Source organism: Loxodonta africana, chromosome 1 (assembly GCF_030014295.1).
Source record: "Loxodonta africana isolate mLoxAfr1 chromosome 1, mLoxAfr1.hap2, whole genome shotgun sequence".
NCBI classification, from domain to species: Eukaryota; Metazoa; Chordata; class Mammalia; order Proboscidea; family Elephantidae; genus Loxodonta; species Loxodonta africana.
This window is the reverse complement of record NC_087342.1, coordinates 28305281-28326056: the sequence shown is the minus strand read 5'-3', so window position 1 is coordinate 28326056 and position 20776 is coordinate 28305281. Positions and strand designations below refer to the sequence as shown.

Below are 20776 nucleotides of genomic sequence, written 5' to 3'. Positions count from 1 at the left end.
CAGAAAGGGCCACACAAACCAGAGACTACATCAGCCTGAGACCAGAAGAGCTAGATTGTGCCCGGCTACAACTAATGACTGCCCTGACAGGGAACACAACAGAGAACCCCGGTGGGAGCAGGAGATCAGTGGGATGCAGACCCCAAATTCTCATAAAAAGACCAGACTTAATGGTCTGACTGAGACTAGAAGGACCCCAGAGGTCATGGTCCCCAGACCTGTTAGCCCAAATAGGATCATTCCCAAAGTCAACTCTTCAGACAGGGATTGGACTGGACTCTGGGATAGAAAATGATACTGGTGAAGAATGAGCTTCTTAGATCAAGTAGACACAAGAGATTATGTTGGCATCTCCTGTCTGAAGGGGAGATGAGAGGGCAGAGGGGGCCAGAAGTTACCCGAATGGACACGAGGAGAGAGAGTGGAGGGAAGAACTGTGCTATCTCATTAGAGGAAGGGAAATTAGGAGTGTAGAGTGAGGTGTATGTAAATTTTTGTATGAGAGACTGATCTTAATTGTAAACTTTCACTTAAAGCACAATAAAAATTAATTAAAAAAAAAAGATTATAGCCAAGAAAATCTTAGTACTAATTCGACGACAACCAACAACTACGATAATCCTTACGGATGCAGATCACCAGGCCTTTCTTCAGCAGAGCTGCTGGGTGGGTTGGAACCACAACACTTACATTCAAGTACAAAATGGTTGCACCATCTGGGGACCTACTTAAATAACCTGTTGTTGTTGTGTCCATCAAGTCAATTCCGAGTCATACCCACCCTATAGGACAGAGTAGAACTACCCCATAGGTTTTCCTAGGCTGTAATCTTTCTGGGAGCAGATGTAAATAACCTAAAGGAGGGTCAACAGAACATTTTATAGCCGGATGCTGGAAGTGCTTTAGGAATAACCTGTGCCTCTCAAAAAAAAAAAAATTTTTTTTTTCTTGAGAGATAAAAGGTGGTGCAGGCCATACCCCAGGGAAGCTCCCTTTACATTGGATCAGGGATGTGACCTGGGTAAGGTTGTTGAGATACTTTCCTGATTGAATAAGAAATGGTGACCGTGAGTTCAGCCAGGAACACTGAACTCACTGAGCACCACTGTGACCGTATGCTCCATGCCTGAGACAATATTAGTGTGACCGAGGAGATCTGTGAAGGCAAGGTGATAGGAGAGAAGGGGAGATGGCCACAGTCCTGCATATTCTCATTCAGGTGAAGACTAGACATGAACCAGGATCCATCATGACCTCTAGGAGCCTTGACAGCATGTTTATTAGGCTTTCTTAGGAACAAGTTAGGAAACTTCAATTTCTTTACACACATGAGTAAGAGCTTGCTCAAAGGTTACTCATATTGACAAATCTAATCCTGAAGTATTGACACAGGAAATCCACCTTTAGAATTTAAGGTGATGCAATTGAACATCCTATTTCAAAATTCCATCACCAGATCAGATCATGATTGCAAAACTGCTCTAGACTGCCTTAAAATGGCCCACAGCCCAAGGTGGCAGCTCCACAACCTGACCATCCAGGGCCTTCTTCCCCACAGGATGGGTTTGCTCCAGCTGCTGGCACTCTGTGGCCTGGCCACTTGCTGCAGGGCTACGTCTATGCCTGTGGTGGTCCCTAAGGCCTGGCATCTCCTCTCCCGGGGCTGCAACGACTCAGATGTGCTGGGTGTCACAGGCTTTGCCCTGCAGGACATCAACAAGGACCGAAAGTATGGCTATGTGCTGAGCCTCAACCGAGTCAGTGATGTCCGGGAACACAGACAGACAAGTGATGGTCCCCTCTGGAGCATGTGTTCTGCTGAGGCCAGTAGGAGGTGGGACCAGAAACACAGGGTGGCAGGTGCTTGCCAGATTCTAAAACCAGCTGAGAAAGCTCTGCTGTCCCCTACCACATGTACTACAATGCTCCTATGGTCATTAGGAACAAGCATTACCAAGGATCCTACTCTAACACTTGTTCAGGGTTCAACAGTCCCTGTAGATTCTTCAAAGCATTATGTTCTTTGGCTCTGCCATCAAACAGGTCTTTAAGGTTTTCTGCTTCATGTAGGCTGTGGTGCATTTCCTCACCCTGTCCCACAGGATGGTCTGGGATCCCTGTTTTATCTCACACTGGATGTGTTGGAGACGGACTGCCATGTGCTCAGCAAGAAGTCATGGAAGGACTGTGGGGTGAGGGTGTTGCATGAATGCGTGAGTGCTTCTCCTCAGTGGCTCTAGGGAGAGAAGCTAGATTGCTCTCTTCCTACAAGGTGAAGATTGCTCAATGTCTATCATCATTTCAATGTCCCTGTTCATAATCTCCCTGTTAGGGTGCCCATGTCATTCTTCTAATGCCACTGACACTAGAAAGTGTCACAAATCAGAGGGGATTCCAGAAGTATCCCCGGGGCCATGGAGATCAGAATTGCAAGTTACCCAAAAATTGTTTGGTAACTCCAACTCTTCTACCTCCAGGAGCCTTCTATTGGCTTCCGACTAGTGTTTAAAATGTGAAAAGGGATCTAAGGTGAAGAACATGGATGTGGGTCTGAGGAAGACTCTAGAGCATGGATTTTGTTTTGTTTTAATGAAGTGGGGTAAGATCACAGTACAGAGGTCTAAGTGTTTTGTGGAAGAGAAATACTTTCCTGCAATGATAGAATGAAAGGATCTCAAAAATGATTATCTTGTAGATGACCATAGACGATGCTTGAAAATAATATCTTTTTTTTTTTTTTTTGGCTATTCAAGTGTCCTGGGCTCATTTTCATTGATTGATATGAAACTTTAGAAGATGAGTCCCAGACACTGATATGTTTGCAAGGACTCTTTCACAAACATACCTTTTTCTGTCATTTAACCAAATTTGTCAAACTGCACATTTCTGATTTTGAAAAGCAAATAGCCTACTTACCCTCTCATGAATGATGTTGTTAAGATGATGCTAGCTGTTGTAACAAACTGAAACTTGCATCATGAGTCTATCACGGTAGATGTTTATTTCTCACTCATGTAAAATTCAAAAGAGGAGTTCCAGACCAGGAGGGAACTTTCCTTCAAGGGCTGATTTGGAGATCCAGCTTCCTTGCATGTGGTGGCTCTAGGCTCTGCCATCCTCAACCATGGCCTCCCTGGGGGCATGCTTGTCAGCATCAAGCTATGAAAGAAAAGGAGCAAGGAGAATAGATAGCACATGGGCAACCTTCGTGGGCCAGAACTGGAGGTGGTCCACATCACATCAGCTCACCATCCTGGGGTTAGAACTCAGTTATAAGAAGTCACACCTCAGTGTGGGGGAGGCTAGAGGTGTAGCTTACCTGCATCCCAGGAATAAAAGGTGAAACAAGCTTGATGATCAGCTACCATTTTCTCCCACCCGAAACAATCAAAATGGAACCTTAAGTTTCATATTACTTTTAAAAAAAAACCTCCAAATAATATTTGGTATTCCAAAATTTCATGATTAATCCCCCCAATGTCACCAAATATGTTCGTCTGGTTCCAGGTTTATGGTCAATGCAAAGTGGCATTTTATGTTAACAAGCCAAGAAGAGTTCTCTATTTACATGCCTATAACTGTACTCTTCGCCCAGGTAAGTGATCACTCTGGTTTGGTTCATTTTAATAAATGATGGAGAAAGAGTGGGACTATGACAACAGTATACAAGTTTTCTCCAAATCTTACCTTCTTATTTATTCCAAGGTCATGATTGTAGTGTTTCCAGTAGTTGTCTCCCATTCTGAAATCCAGCCTATACTACTCTTATTGGCACAATTGATCTACCCAAATAACCATTGAAACCTTCATTGTGTCCCGTATCAAACCCTACATTTTTAGGTATCCATCAATTGCATAATGTCTACAACTGGTCCCTGGACTTCCTTTCTAGCTCTACCTGCCATTACTTCCCTGTCTACACCGACTCTACACGCCACTCAGTTGGATGCTGCACTCTTTCCTGAACACACATCTCACTCTCCAATCTTTGCACCTTGGTTATGCCTCTCCCTCCTCTCAACATGCCTTTCCCAGATGGCATCTGCCTTTGGATCTCATAAGCATGAGTTCAACATGATGTGAGGTCGTAGCACCTAAGAGGTGAATAAGACATGACAGTAGTGAAATCCCAACTTTGTAAGACCCTCAGTCTGCTTTACAGATGCAATGAGGATGGAAGTTATTAACCTCATTGGGGGATAAAAGTATGATAATATACTACATGATATGTTATTAAACAAAATTCCTTAAGGTAAATAAATGTGTATGAGGTGAAATGCATTTTGTTTTGATACTATTTTAAGTAAGAAAGTAATACATGTTCATTCCAGAAAACTCTGCAGAAAACTAACTGGCTTTCGAGAAAATTGTCTTTCTCATGCATCCTTGCCAACATTGTGTATAAGCTTTTTGTCGGTCGTTGCCTTCGTTGTGATCATATGATTTATAGCACTGAAAGTCAGTAAGGAGCTTTATTTTAAATTGGTCTCTTTGGCTTCAACAGTTTCTCGAAGAATGATTCATGATACATGTCCTGACTGCCCCGCTACCAGCACCACTGACTTGTCAAATCCCCGTTTTTTGGAAGCTGCCACTGAGTCTCTTGCAAAATACAATAATGAGAGCACCTCCAAGCAGTACTCTCTGGTCAAAATCACCAAGGCTTCCACCCAGGTAAGGCAAAAATGCACAAGCCAGTTACACATAAGATGTGTCTCACACTGTTGCTGTAGAGTCTTAAGCGAAGGGTAGAGCCTTAACCAAGGCTTTCTTTTTGAAAATAACAAGAGGCCCTCTTTCTCTACAGTCCCTACTTTGGTAGACCTGAAGAACATTCTATCTGCTTTAGTTCCTGAGTTATTCCATGGCATTTTCATGAGAGTCATGTGACCCAGCTTTACCTTCATTGGCCTTAGGGCAAGAAAGAAATGGACCCATTGTCTCCTTGGGGATTCTGTTCAGGTTCATTATTTCATGGTACTACATACACTCTCACATCTGATTGACCAGGGACCATTTAGCAAGTCCACTTCTACTCCATATTAAGCCCTGCAGTGGACATTACTTTTATGAGTTTGGAGAAATAGAAGCTCTTTAGTATTTGGATTGTGTTGATATCTCTATCAAATGGAGAAAAACTTATCTAAAAGGGAATTCTCTCGGAGGAAACAAAAACTCACCAAGGAAAAGAATTTAGGACATGTTCAAATTCTTCAAAAGAGAACAGAGATATGGTGATTATATTTTCTAAGTAACAAATCATAAAAACATGGTTTGATCAGTGTGGGAACTTGCAAGCTACACCAGGGTAGATGTGTTGACTCTGGGGATGTTTGGTTTCTGAAAGCAGGGGCCTCCAAACCTGAGTTGTGTCCCTGCGTGGAAAAACTTGATTATTTTTTTTCTCAAACTCTTCATAACAGTGGGTGGTTGGCCCTGCTTACTTTGTGAAGTATTTGATTAAAGAGTCACCATGTACCAAATCCTGGGCCAGCAGCTGCTCGCTTCAACTCTCAGACTCTAAGGTGAGTGTTCCTGAGTGTCTTCCTGATTTAAGAGTTGTGTTCACAGATCATCTACACATATTTGCTGAGCATCAGTTATGTACAAGGTTTTGTAAAGCTTCACATGCCTTATGTCCCATCAAGGAGCTCACTGACTAGTTAGAGATAAGGCAGGCTCAGATGCAACAAATCAAGGGTTTTATTCAACCATGTGATGTAGCTACAGAAAGTGGTCATAGGAGACAGTAGAAACATGGACAGAATCTCTGCAGTAGTTGCTCATGGTCCTTCTTTGGCCTGGACAAATCCTGTTAACCTTTGGAATATAGCGTGGTGTCCAGTTCCAGGGATTACCCTTCAAGAAGGGCGAAGGCAAACAAGGCTTCATTCAAAGGAATGCATCCAAGATGGGGAGGGGGCCTTGAAACCATCTGAAACATACCCAGTGGAAATGTAAATTGGGTGAAAAGGTGTTGAAAGCCCTTATTTACTTATGTATTAAGGTTTATTAAGATGTAATTCATAAACAATAAAATTCACGCTTTTAAGGTGTAAAATTTAGTGGTTTTTCAGTATGTTCACAGAGTTCGGTCACTATCACCACTCTCAAATTTTAGAATGTTGTTGTCATCATTCCAAAAAGAAACTCCATTCCCATCTATAGTCAATCCTCATTTCCCTCTCCCCCTAGGTCCTGGCAATTGCTAACCTAGTTTGTTTTTCTGTGGCTTTGCCTATTCTGAGTATTTCATATAAATGGATTCATACAATGTGTGGTCTTTTGTATCTGGCTTCTTTTACTCAGCATAATATTTTCTATGGTTCATTCATGTTGTCGCATGTATCACTACTTCATTCCTCTTTATCACTGAGTAATATGCCATTGAATGGATATACCGTATTTTCTTTATCCTTTCATCAGGTGATTGATATTTGGTTTATTTAAATTTTTCTGCTATTATAAATAATGCTTCTGTGAACATTCATGTACCAAGTTTTTCTTTTTATTTTTCTTGGGCATTTACCTAGGAGTGGAATTGCTATGTCATATGGCAACTCTTCGAGTTGTCATTCCCAGCATAGTAGACTACATGATTGTCTGACTCAAAATGGGCAATACCACTCCATTTCAGCTCACTAATGCCTAGGGTATTGATGTTTATGCATTCCGTTTCATTTTTGATGATTTCTAATTTTCCTAGATTCATACTTCGTTCATTCCAGGTTTTGATTATTAACAGATGTTTGCAGCTCTTTCTTCTCATTTTGAGTCGTGTCACGTCAGCAAATGAAGGTCCTGAAAACTTTACTCCGTCCACATCATTAATGTCAACTCTACTTTGAGGAGGCAGCTCTTCTGTAGTCATCTTTTGAGTGCCTTCCAACCTGGGGGGCTCATCTTCCAGCACTATATCAGATAATGTTCTGCTGCTATTCATAAGGTTTTCACTGGCTAAAGCTTTTCAGAAGTAGACTGCTGGGTCCTTCTTCCTAGTCTGACTTAGTCTGGAAGCTCAGCTGAAACCTGTCCTCCATTGGTGACCCTGCTGGAATCTGAATACTGGTGGCATAGCTTCCAGCATCACAGCAACACACAAGCCCCACAGTACGACACACTGACAGACACGTGGAAATGCCAACTCGAAAAGGAATGGTGTTGCATTCATCTTCAAAAAGGACGTTTCAAGATGTATCCTGAAGTACAATGCTGTTAGTGATAGGATAATATCCATAAGCCTACAAGGAAGACCAGTTAATAAGACTATTATTCAAATTTACCCACCAACCACTAGGGCCGAAGATGAAGAAATTGAAGATTTTTTCAGCTGCTGCAGTCTGAAATTGATCAAACATGCAATCAAGATGCATTGATAATTACTGGCAATTGGAATGCAAAAGTTGGAAACAAAGAAGAAGGATCAGTAGTTGGAAAATATGGCCTTGGTGATAGAAAGAATGCCAGAGATCGAATATAGAATTTTGCAAGACCAACGACTTCTTTATTGCAAATACCTTCTTTCACCAACATATACGACGGCTATACACATGGACCTTGCCAGATGGAACACACAGAAATCAAATTGACTACATCTGTGGAAAGGGACAATGAAAAAGCTCAATATCATCAGTCTGAATGAGGCCAGGGGCCGACTGTGGAACAAGCAAGTTCAAGCTGAAACGAAGAAAATCAGAGCAAGTCCATGAGAGCCAAAATGTGACCTTGAGTATATCCCACCTGAATTTACAGACCATCTGAAGAATAGATTTGATGCATTGAGCACTAGTGACCAAAGACCAGACAAGTTATGGAATGACGTCAAGGACATCATACATGAAGAAAGCAAGAGGTCATTGAAAAAACAGGAAAGAAAGAAAAGACCAAGATGGATGTCCGAGGAGGCTCTGAAACTTTCTCTCAAAAGTCGAGCAGCTAAAGCAAAAGGAAGAATTGAAGAAGTAAAAGAACTAAACAGGATTCAAAGGGCGTCTTGAAAAGACAAAGTGAAGTATTATAATGATGTGTGCAAAGAGCTGGAGATGGAAAACCAAAAGGGAAGGGCAAGCTCGGCATTTCTCAAGCTGAGAGAACTGAATAAAAAATTCAAGCCTCGAGATGCAATAGTGAAGGATTCCATGGGGAAAACATCAAACGATGCAGAAAGCATCAAAAGAAGATGGAAGGAATACACAGAGTCATTATACCAAAAAGAATTAGTCAGTGTTCAACCATTTCAACAGGTGGCATATGATCAGGAACCGATGGTACTGAAGGAAGAAGTCCAAGCTGCTGTGAAGGCATTGGCGAAAAACAAGGCTCCAGGAATTGATGGAATATCAATTGAGATGCTTCAACAAACAGATGCAATGCTGGAGGTGCTCACTCATCTATGCCAAGAAATATGGAAGACATCTTCCTGGCCAACTGACTGGAAGAGATCCATATTTGTGCCTATTCCCAAGAAAGGTGATCCAACCAAATGTGGAAATTATCGAACAATATCATTAATATCACACGCAAGCAAAATTTTGCTGAAGATCATTCAAAAACGGCTGTAGCAGTATATCGACAGGGAACTGCCAGAAATTCAGACCGATTTCAGAAGAGGACATGGAACCAGGAATATCATCGCTGATGTCAGATGGATCCTGGTTGAAAGCAGAGAATACCAGAAGGATGTTTGCCTGTGTTTTATTGTCTATGCAAAGGCACTCTACTGTGTGGATCATAACAAACTATGAATAACATTGTGAAGAATAGGAATTCCAGAACACTTCATTGTGCTCATGAGGAACCTTTCCATAGATCAAGAGGTGGTTGTTCGGACAGAACAAGGGGATACTGATTGGTTTAAAGTCAGGAAAGGTGTGTGTCAGGGTTGTATTCTTTCACCATACCTATTCAATGTGTATGTTGGGCAAATAAATTGAGAAGCTGGACTATATGAAGAAGAACGGGGCATTAGGATTGGAGGAAGACTCGTTAACATCCTGCGTTATGCAGATGACACAACCTTGCTTGCTGAAAGTGAAGAGGACTTGAAGCACTTACTAATGAAGATCAAAGACCACAGCCTTCAGTATGGATTACACCTCAACATATAGAAAACAAAAATCCTCACAACTGGACCAATGAGCAACATCATGATAAACGGAGAAAAGATTGAAGTTGTCAAGGATTTCATTTTACTTGGATCCACAACCAACAGGCATGGAAGCAGCAGTCAAGAAATCAAAAGATGCATTGCCTTAGGTAAATCTGCTCCAAATGACCTCTTGAAAGTGTTGAAGAGCAAAGATGTCACCTTGAAGACTAAGGTGCGCCTAACCCAAGCCATGGCGTTTTCAATCACATCATATGCATGTGAAAGCTGGACAATAAATAAAGACCGAAGAAGAGTTGACGCCTTTGAATTGTGGTGCTGGTGAAGAATATTGAATATACCATGGACTGCCAAAAGAACGAACAAAACTGTCTTAAAAGAAGTACAGCCAGAATGCTCCTTAGAGGCAAGGATGGTGAAACTGAATCTTACATACTTTGGACATGGTGTCAGGAGGGATCAGTCCTTGGAGAAGGACATTATGCTTGGCAGAGTACAGGGTTAGCAGAAAAGAGGAAGACCCTCAACTAGGTGGATTGACACAGTGGCTGCAAAAATGAGCTCAAGCATAACAATGATTGTAAGGATGGTTCAGGACCAGGCAGTGTTTCGTTCTGTTGTACATAGGGTCACTACGAGTAGGAACTGACTCGACGGCACCTAACAACAACAATAATGGCAACTCTATGTTTAACCTTTTGAGAAACTGTCAGGCTGTTCCTCTAAAATCACTGGACCGTTTTACAATCCCATCAGCAATCTATGAGTTTTCCAATTTCTGCACATTCTTGTCATCACTTATTATCTGTCTTTTTGGTTATAGCTATCCTACTAGGTGTGAGCTGATATTTCATTATGGTTTTGACTTGCATTTCCTTGATAGCTAATGTTGTTGAACAACTTTTCACGTGCTTATTGGCCGATTCTGTTTTCTCTGGAGAAATATCTACTTAAATCCTTTGCCCCCCCCCCTTTTTTTTTTCAGAATTTAAGAGTTCTTTATATATTCTGGATACAAACCCCCTTCTCAGATATATGATTTTCAAATATTTTCTCCCATTCTCTGGGCTGTTTATTCATTTGTTTAATGGTTTTCTATGAAGTATAAGAGGTTTAACTTCTGATAAAGTCCAATTTCCCTGTATTTTCTTTTGTTGCATGACCTTTAGTATCATGTCTAAAAAAAAAGTTGCCTAATCCAAGGTTACAAATATTTACTTCTCTGGCTCTTTCTAAGAGTTTTATAATTTTAGCCCTTACATTTAGGTCTCTGACTTAGTTACCTAGTGCTCCTATAACAGAAATACCACAAGTGGATGGCCTTAAGGATCAGAAGTTTAGTCTCTCATAGTCCAGTAGCCAGAAGTCCAAATTCAAGCTGTCAGCTTCAGGGGCAGTCTTTCTCTCTGTGTTGGCCCTGGAGGAAGGTTCTTTTTTTTTTTTTTTTTTTTAATTGTGGTTTAAGTGAAAGTTTACAAATCAAGTCAGTCTTTCATACAAAAATTTATATACACCTTGCAATATACTCCTAATTGCTCTCCCCATAATGAGACAGCACACTCCTTCCCTCCACTCTCTAGTTTTATGTCCATTCAGCCAGCTTTTGACCCCCTCTCCCTTCTCAACTATCCTCCAGACAGAAGATGCCAACATAGTCTCATGTGTCTACTTGATCCAAGAAGCTCATTCTTTACCAGTATCATTTTCATTCCCACAGTCCAGTCCAATCCCTGTCTGAAGAGTTGACTTTGGGAATGGTTCCTATCTGGGGGTAACAGAAGATCTGGGGCCATGGGTCCTTCTAACTTCAGTCAGACTATTGAGTCTGGTCTTTATATGAGAAGTTGGGGACTGCATCCCACTGCTCTCCTGCTCCCACCGGGGTTCTCTGTTGTGTTCCCTGTCAGGGAAGTCATTGGTTGTAGCCAGGCATGATCTAGTTCTTCTGGTCTCAGGCTGATGTAGCCTCTGGTTTACGCGTTCCTTTCTGTCTCTTGGGCTCATAATTACCTTGTGTCTTTAGTGTTCTTCATTTTCCTTTGGTCCAGGTGGGTTGAGACCCATTGATGCATCTTAGATGGCCGCTTGCTAGCATTTAAGACCCCAGAAGCCACTTTCCAATGTGGGATGCAGAATGTTTTCTTAACAGATTTTATTATGCCAATTGACTTAGATGTCTCCTGAAACCATGGTCCCAAAACCCCTGTCCCTGCTACACTGCCCTTCAAAGCTTTCAGTTTATTTAGGGAACTTCTTTGCTTTTGGTTTAGTCCAGCTGGAGGAAGGTTTTTGTCATCAATCTTCCCCTGCCCTAGGAGCTTCTCAGCACAGGGATCCCAGGTCCAAAGGACACACCCTACTGGCTCTACTTTTCCAGTGGTACGAGGTCCTCTTGTCTCTCTGCTTGCTTCTCTCTTTTATATCTCAAAACAGATTGGCTTAAGACACAACCTGATCTGAGGTAGGATTTACAACACATAGGATAATCACATCAGATGACAAAATGGTGGACAATCACACAATACTGGGAATCATGGCCTGGCTAGTTGATACACATTTTGGGGTGAGACTATTCAATCCATAACAGTCTGTGAGTCATATTTAGCTAGTTTTTATATGCAGTGTGAGGCAGATGTCCAACTTTATCCTTTTGCATGTGAATATCCAGCTGTTCCAATAGCATTTGTTGAAAAGGCTCTTCTAGCCCCCATTGTTTTGGCACACTTCTTGAAAATCAATTAAACACAAATGTATGGGTTTATTTCTGAAATCTGAATTTTGTTCCATTGACTTCTATGTCTATCCTTATGCCAGTGCCACATTGTCTTGATTACTGTAGCTTTGTAGTACGTTTTGAAATGAGGAAGTCTAATTCATCCAGTTTGGTTCTTCTATTCAAGATTGTTTCGTGTTTTCTGGATCCTTTGCATTTCCACATGAATTTTAGGATAGGCTTGTCAATTGCTGCAAAGAAGTCAGTTCAAATTTTGATAGGGATTGCATTGAATCTGAAAATAAATTTGGCAAGCATTGTCACCTTAAATTATTGTCTTCCAATACATGAATACAGAATGTATTTCCATTTATTGAAGATTTCTTTCAATGATGATTGTAGTTTTCATTGTACATGTCTTGTACATCTCTTGGTAAATTGATTTCTGTGTATTTTATTCTCTTTGATGCTAATGTACATGGAATTGTGTTCTAATTTCACTTCCAGATCTTTCATTTCAAGTATATAGAAAAAGAACTGATTTTTTAATACTGACTTTGTATCCTTCCTGAACTCATTTTTTAGCTCTAAGAGTTTTCCAGTGTATTCCTTAGGATTTCTATACACAAGATCATATTATCTACAAATAGAGAATGTTTTACTTCTTCCTTTCCAATCTGGATACCTTTTATTATTTTTTCTTTCTTGCCTATTTGCTCTGGCTAGAACCTTCAGTACAATGTTGAATGGAAGTGGCAAGAGAAACATTTTTGCCTTATTCCTGATTTTAGGGAGAAAGCAATTTATTCTTTTATTAATCAGTTAGCTGTGGGCTTTTCACTGTTGCCCTTCATCAGGCTGAGAACATTCTATTCTATTTTTGAGTGTTCTTATCAAGAAAGGGTGTTAGAGTTTGTCAAATGCTTTTTCTGTGTTCATGAGATAATCATGTGCTTTTTGTCCTTTAATCTATTAGTATGGTGTATTACATTGATTGCTCTTTGTATGTTAAACCAACTTTGCATTTTTTGATAAATCCCACTTAATCATGATATGTAGTCCTTTTTATATGATGTTGGATTCAGTTTACTAGTGTTTGGGGGTGGGAGATTTTTACATCTATATTTGTAATGGTATTGATCTATACCTTTCTTGTTTTTGTGATGTCTGTCTGATTTTCATATAAGGGTAATATTGGCGTCATAGAATGCGTTGGAAACTATTCCCTCCTGTGCATTTTTTTGGAAGAGTTTGTGAAGGATCAGTGTTAATTCTTCTTTAAACATTTGGTAGAATTCACTAGTGAAGCTGTCTTGGTCTCGGCTTTTTTCGTAGCAAGCTTTTTTTAATTACTAATTCAATCTCTTTGCTTGTTATATGTCTATTTAGATTTTCTATTTCTTTTTGAGTCAATTTCAGTAGATTGGGTCTTTCTGGAATTTTATTCATATCATCTAGGTTACCCAATTTTGTGGCATACGGTTGTTTATAGTATTCACTTATACTGTTTTTTTTTAATTCTGGAAAGGTCGTAGTGATATCCCTCTTTCATTCTCAATTTTAATAATTTGAGTCTTTTTTCTTTTTTCCGTGATCAGTCTAGCTAAAGATCTCTCAATTGTGTTGTTCTTTTGAAAGACTCTACTTTCTGTTTCACTGATTTTTCTACCATCTATGCATTTATTTCCACTCTACCCTCTATTATTTCTTTCCTTCTGCTTCCTTTCAGTTTAGTTTCCTCTTCTTTTCCTAGGTTCTTGGGGTGAAAATTTAGGTTACTGATTTGAGATAGTCCTCTTTTTTAAAATAGGCATTTACACTACAAATTTCCTCTAAACAATGCTTTAGCTGCATCTCATAAGTTTTATATGTTCTGTTTTCATTTCCATTTATCCAAAAGTATTTTCTAATTGTCTTTGTAATTTCTCCTTTGACCCACTGATTATTTAGGAAAGTGTTACTTAATTTCACATATTTGTGATATTCCTAAATTTCTTCATGTTATTGATTTCTAATTTCATTTCATGTTATTGGAGATTATTTCATATAATTTCATTCCTTTTGAAATTATTAATTCTTGTTTTATGGCTTAACATATCACCTGTCCTAGAGAATGTTCCATGTGCACTTGAGAAGAATGTGTATTCTGTTGTGGTTAGGTGGCGCATCCTATAGGTGCCTGTTAGATCTAGTTGGTTTATAATGTTGTTTATGTCTTCTATTTCCTTTTTGATCTGTCTAGGTATCCTATCCATTATCGAATGTGATATTGAATTTACCAGCTGTTACCACTGAATTATGTCTTTCTTCCTTGAATTCTGTGAATGTTTTGCTTCCTGTATGATGGGGCTCTATTTTTAGATGAATATATGTTTATTGTTGTTATGGTTTCCTGATGTATTAACCCTTTTATCATTATAAAACGTTCTTTGTCTCTAGTAGCAATTTTTGTCTTAAAGTCAATTTTTTCTGATATTTGTATAGCCATTGAAGCTCTCTTTTGGTTACCATTTGTGTGGTTTAATTTTTTTCCATCCATTTACTTTCAACCTATTTATGTCTTTGACCCTAAAGCATGTCTCTCAAAAACCATTTGCATCCAGTTAACTGGATTTTCTAAGGGAATAATTGGGAAAACACATTTACCATGCTCTGTGAAACCTCTCTTCCTTATTTTTCAATTATATATTGTTCCGATCCAAAATCGTTTTAGCCATTTTCAGTAATAAGAACAATATCACTATAAGTAATTGACTTACCTCTTTTACTGGAATAAGGTTCTTGCCTCTCACTGGTCAAGGATGGGCAGCCAAGGCACGTAGTAAGTATTCCATGAGAGCAAAGCCTTATTGAAGAGGCTTGCAAGCGGTGACGAGAAAGGCCTACAGCAACGCATGCCTCCGTCTCACAGAACAAAAGATGGGCTTGGGTTTTTAAAAGTTCTTGGGTGGGAAAAGATTCATGTTTATTCATATGCATAGGAGGGGATGCGTTAACTAAGGTGCCAGCACAGCAGCTTTCCAAGATTGCTCCTGTCCTGGAGGCCCCTGGGATTCATAGCAAAACTTATTATGGGGTGTCACGCCTGTGCAGTCTCTAGCACCCCAGGTTCGATTCTCTGGCTGCTACTGCAGTCCCTCACTGCCCCTGGTGGAAAGTTACATAGTGGTCACAGGTGGATGTTTTGCACATGTCTCTGGGGCTGGTTTTCTCCAGCTGCTTCTTTAAAACAACTTTAAAGATGTTTGAGAGCTATTTTCTGATACCCTGCCCCATTGTTCTGGGGGTCCCTAAATCTACAAAGTAACAAGAAATGGGCCAAGGCACAGAAATGGTTTTGTTTCTGTGCCCTGGCCCATTTCTTATTACTCTGTAGATTTGGGCGCCCCTCTGTTCCCTGTCTTAATAAGTCCCTAGGTCTCTTAGTAAGTCCCTAGGTCTCATACCCAACCCCCTATTACCTCCCTGATAGTATAGCCTATCTCTCTTTTACTTGCTTCTCCTCTAACCACACCAGCCTCTTTGCTATTTCTCAAATAGGCACCCTCTGATCTCAGAGCCTTTGCTCCCTGTCTTACTTCCAGGTATGAAGAAGTTCTGTTCAGTCAATTCTGAATCAAAAATTTTATCTCATATCCAATTCAAAACTTCTTCCTCCCTGTAGCTGAAGCCCTGCTATGAGGAAGGGATCAAGGTCTCTTCTTTCACTTCCTCTTTTACTCCTGCTCTCTCTTGCTTAATTCTTGTTCATCCAACTTTGGAAAGAAGGAGCAAGGATTCCAAAAAACAGTACAAAGTGTTTTTACATAACTCAATCTACAATAGCAGTTTTCTCTTGGCCAACACCACCTACTATGAGACCAGCTCCAGTGCTGTTTCTCTCAAGTGGCACAGGAGTGGGTTCATCCAGAGCTCTTTTCCTAGCAGGGTGATGTTTTCATTACATGACTTCTTGGAACCACCCTTCTCAGATTCAGTCCCTACAGATGTTTCCTATTAGATATCCCTTACATGAAAGGTTACCCCTTGGTTGCATCCTTAAAAGAGACTTACCTGTGATATTTGCTTGTCCTAGGACACTCTCAAACATTCTTCCTAAACCAAACAGAGGAAGCAGGCTTCCTTATTGCTGGCCTGTCTCCTTACTCTACCAATGTAGCCTGCTTTAGTGAGGATCTCATCTTCAGAATTCTCTGAGAGAGAACCAGACACCAATCCCCATGGCCACATACGCTCCTACATCCTAGGATTCACATGTCAAGCACATACACAAACTCTTCCTTTGTACTCTGCTCTAGTATCGGCACCAGGTGGGCAAATTTCAGCACCTCATCAAATCCTAGCCAGGGAGGGAGTAGGTAGACTCTATTTGGTGCAGGTACTTACAATCTCTTCAGAGTCCCCTCCCCAATTTACTTGGTGATGAAAAGGAAAAGGGAAGGCTGAAACACCATCCCTTAAGACTTCGTACATTAATGGATTATCCCGCTTTTATGAATTTCTTGTCTTCATACAGCCTGAACGTGGGTGATAGGGTGATGTTCAGGCAACATGTTTAGCTATATTTTAGGTAAGTTCTATGTGCATATACTCAGGTGCTCTTCTTTAGAAACTGAGGCAACATCCTGTTTACATTGAAAAGGTGCATACACTATGACCCCAAAATTCCGGTAATCTACCCTAAGGAAGTGTCTATGGATATATGAAATGATTTAGCTACAATGGAAAACCAAAAAAACAAAAAACCAAATTAGATTCAATCTCATTGCCTAACAAAAGAGAATTGGTTAAATATATAGATTAATATTAGAGAGCTATTAAAAAGAAGATTGTAGTTGAACAACATGCAGAAAATAAATGATGTCACTGAATTCTACATGTGAAGTTTGTTGAAATGACAAATGTTTTCTTATATAGTTACGACAATTTTTTTAAAAACTTATAAGAAGAGGGAAAAAAAATCACGGAAGATCTTTGGTGCCATAAAAATATTTTCAGAGTATACTAAGTGACAAAACAGAGTGATAAAATAGTACGTTTCATATGACTTAGTTTCTTTAGAAGAAGAACTATAAATGCATAGGTGAAGAGATTGGAAGAAAAGAAACCAAATCATTGCAGATAACAGCTACCTTTCAAACAATTATAGGTCTTTTCTATTTTCTTTTTGTGTTTACATTTTGCAATAAAAATGTTGTTTTGTTTTAAATTAGAGAGAAGTTGAAGGAGCTGTGAGTGGCTTTGACTGAGAAAACAGAAGTGGAACATACATAAAAGGTTGCTATATAAAGGATGAAAAAAAATTTTTTCTAATTGACTCAAGGGTATCACTAAAGCTGAGAGATACAAGTTGTATATTCACAGTGTTCAGCTCAATACAAAGAAGCTTCTAATAATGAGTGTTTTGTTCCTAAATAAATACTTGAGTTTCCTACGGTTGGAGGCAATTCAGCCTAGTTTGGGTGACTACTTGTTCGTGGTGAGCTAAAGAGAATTGGCTCAGTGCCTGCCTATTACATTATTGGAGCCTAAAAGTGCTGATTGGCTGTTTGTCTACCCAAAAAGAAAGCAACTTGATTTTTAGTTATGATCATTTCACATGGAGTCACCTTGAGTTGAAATTAACATGATGGCAATTAAAATGTAACAATGACAATCATGTTCATACTCAGATGACATTGTGTTTTCTCTTTCTTGTAGCCCGTTGGTCTGTGTAAAGGTCAACTGATTAAAACAGACATGAAAACGTCTGTTTCTGCAGAATGTGAATTCTTTGAATCACAGGTATTTTTCAATCTAGTAATTAATTGTGTTTCTGTGAAGAAAAGAGAAAGTTGTCTATATTTTAGCTGTTCCTACCCCACTCCCTCCTTTTGTTTTCCCAAGACCCATGATTTCCACTTTACTAGGGCTACCCTATGGCCACGTCTACAGGGTAGCTAGTCAAAGGCTTGTCCCGCTTTGTTTCAGCCACAGTGTGGTCCTTCCCAGTAAGAAAGAGCCCTACAGACACAAGAGCCTATTAGCTTTGGGGCAAAAGGCATCTGGGACATTCAGTTCAGTGTCCCAAAGAAATCTTACTCAGAACTGTAGGAAGAACTTGTTTCCATAGAAACATTCAATCCCTTTCCAGAAATATTTATTGAGCACTTATTATGAGGCAGCCTGAAATAGTTGAGAGGGTAGTTGAGACAGGCAAGCTGGGTTCCAGTCCTGCTCTGCCACCTGTGAACTGTGTGATCAGGGACAGTACTTATCACTCCGGGCCTCAGTTGCCTCATCTGTAGAATGGAATTGAAAGCTTAACACCTTCAGGTCCCTGTGAGAAACCGGTGAGAGGACCTGCATGAGGGATGCTGCACAAGGCCTGGCACAGGATAAACAACTAATAAAACGTGTCTTTGGGACCACAGTGAGAGCAGGGACATGAACTCATTGGGAATTTGAACAAGTCCTTTAACTGTCTGGGCTTTTGGTCATTTCTGCAATGTGTGAGACTTGCAGTAGTTTCTACAGCTCTGGAAGACCTCTGGCCTTTATCTTTTTTGCTTTTTAAGTCTTTAACCAGGAGACCTCGCCCTTCAAAGTCTCCCTTTAAACTATTCCATCAGAAAGGCACATAACAGCTTAGCTTGATACCAGGCATGGCAGGGCTTTCCCTATGACACTCTACATTTGAACATGTTATTACTTCAGGCTCCTGTTCCAGAAGGTGAAAACTCTGCTGCTAAGCAGGGGCCTAAGAACCTCCCTAAGGAGGAGGAGTCCCAGCAGGAAGGCACTGCTCCCACCAACCCATCCTCAAAGGCTGTGCCAAGAGGGTCTGTCCAATACTTCCCCGACTTGGATGATGAGAAGCCAGAAGGTTCCCAGGAAAAGAACCTTCATGAGGCCTTCCCTGTACAGCTGGATCTGACCACCAACCCCCTGGGAGAAGAACTGGATGTCTCCTTCCTCTTCCTGGGGCTAGTGAAGGAGAAGCTGCTTGTTCTGCCTTTCCCCAAAAGAAATCATCGCTCTTCTGAGTGCCCAGGGCCAGCCCAGGTGGGCAACCCTCTTGTTCTCCCGCCATGAGGACCACTTAGAGGATTCCTCAGTTGAGGGGTGCCCTGTGTGAGAATATAGGTGGTTGGGAAGGGGCAGAGAGAGAATTCAGATGCTGACAGGGGCTAATAAAGTTTGTTTTTTGACGTGCCTTTGTCTCAACCATGTTTGCTTGGAGTGGAGGTAATGGGACTAACTGTCTCCTGTATACCTGGCAGCATCCCCTTCACCTGCCCAAGGCCTTGTGCCATGGAGAGATGCCTCTGTGTGTCTTCAACCTCTTGCTTATAAAAGATTTTATCCTTTCAGCTTACGGATATACACAAATCTCTGTACTAAAGCAATGATTAAAGATATTGTCTCTAATGCCAAGATATACCAGAACCCAAGAAGGAGTAGAGAGGTGTAACTTCTATACTATTCATCCCCTCTAGCTACATCACCAAGTCTTATGTGGGCACTGCCTGAGCTGTTTCCAGCCCTGTCTCTCTTTTCATCTCCTCAAAGTCTCTGGGCCTTAGAACTGGAGCGGTGGCTTGCGGGGGCAGGGGGGGGCGCTCATGGAGAGACATTTGCCTATACTAGGCTGAGCACCATGGGGACACCAGACAGCAATGGTTCCACTTCATGAATTTTCTTTCTTCATAACTGAATTGGTATTCCCTAACAATGGCCTGAGGAGCCCTGGTGGTGCAGCGGTTAGGTTCTCTGCTGCTAACCAAAAGGTTGGTAGTTCAAATCTACTCAGTTTCTCTTTGCTAGAAAGATCTGGTGATCTTCTTCCATAGAGATTTCACCTAAAGGAGACTAAAAACTCAAGGAAGCAATTATCCAAAGGACTAATGGACCACATGAACCACAGCATACATGACCCCAAGACCAGAAGAACTAGATGGTACCTGGCCACCACTACCAACTGCTCTGACTGGGATCACAACAGAGAGTCCTGCACAGAGCTGGAGAAAACTGTAGAAGAAAAACCAAATTCACAAATATGACTGCGCTTGCTGGTTTGACAAAGACTGGAGGAACCCCCAAGGCTGTGGCCCTAAGACACCCTCCTGACCTTGGAAGGAAGCTATTCCCAGAGACCACCCTCCAGCCAAACAATAGGCAAGCACATAAGATAAAGAACAACACCCTCGAGGAATGTACTCCTTAGGACAACCGGTTATCCAAGATCAAAAGTGTATTATCTGCCCAAAAGCAAAGATGAGAAGGCAGAAAGCAGTAGAAAATCATGACAAAAGACAATGGGGAACCCAGGGCAGAAATGGGGAGATTGCTGACATATTGTGGGGAATGAAACCAAGGTCATGAAACACTGTATGTAAAAAAAAAAAAGCACCAAATGGGAAACTAATTTGCTTTGTAAACTTCTACCTAAAGCATGCACGCGCGCACACACACACACACGAAGATATTCACATTAGGGAAAGCTGGGTGAGGAGCACACAGGACTCCCTGTATTGTCTTAGCAACTTTTCTGTAAATCTAAACAATCATAAAACTAGATTTTTTGTTTGTTTGTTTGTTTTAATTAAACCTAGAAAACCCTATGGGGCAGTTCTACTGTGTCTTATAGGGTCATTGTGAGTTGGAAGCAACTTCACAGCAACTGATTTTGGTTTTAACGAGCCCTGGTGGCACAGTGGCTAAGAGCTCAGCTGCTAACCAAAAGGTCAGCGGTTTGAACCCACCAGCCACTCAGTGAGAGAAAGATGTGGGAGTCTGCTTCTATAAAGATTATAGCCTTAGAAACCCTATGGGGCAGTCCTACTCAACGATAATGGGTTTGAGTTTGGCTTGGGTGGGGCTGTGGTTAAGTTCTCAGCACCTAACCAAAAGGTTGGCAGTTCAAATCCACTCAGTGGTTCTGTAGAGGAAAGACCTGGCAATCTGCTTCCATAAAG

The 20776-nt window shown here is 40.8% G+C and overlaps 1 protein-coding gene across 1 annotated transcript; it reads left to right on the top strand.

Moving 5' to 3' along the window:
• Positions 1-1559: 1559 nt before the first annotated feature.
• Positions 1560-18893, top strand: LOC100662958 (fetuin-B-like). Its single transcript, XM_023551571.2, has 7 exons — positions 1560-1780; positions 2099-2213; positions 3508-3595; positions 4505-4674; positions 5424-5525; positions 17520-17603; positions 18516-18893. Exons 1-7 carry the CDS (start codon positions 1560-1562, stop codon positions 18891-18893), a joined length of 1158 nt encoding a protein of 385 aa, XP_023407339.1.
• The last annotated feature ends 1883 nt before the right edge of the window (positions 18894-20776 follow it).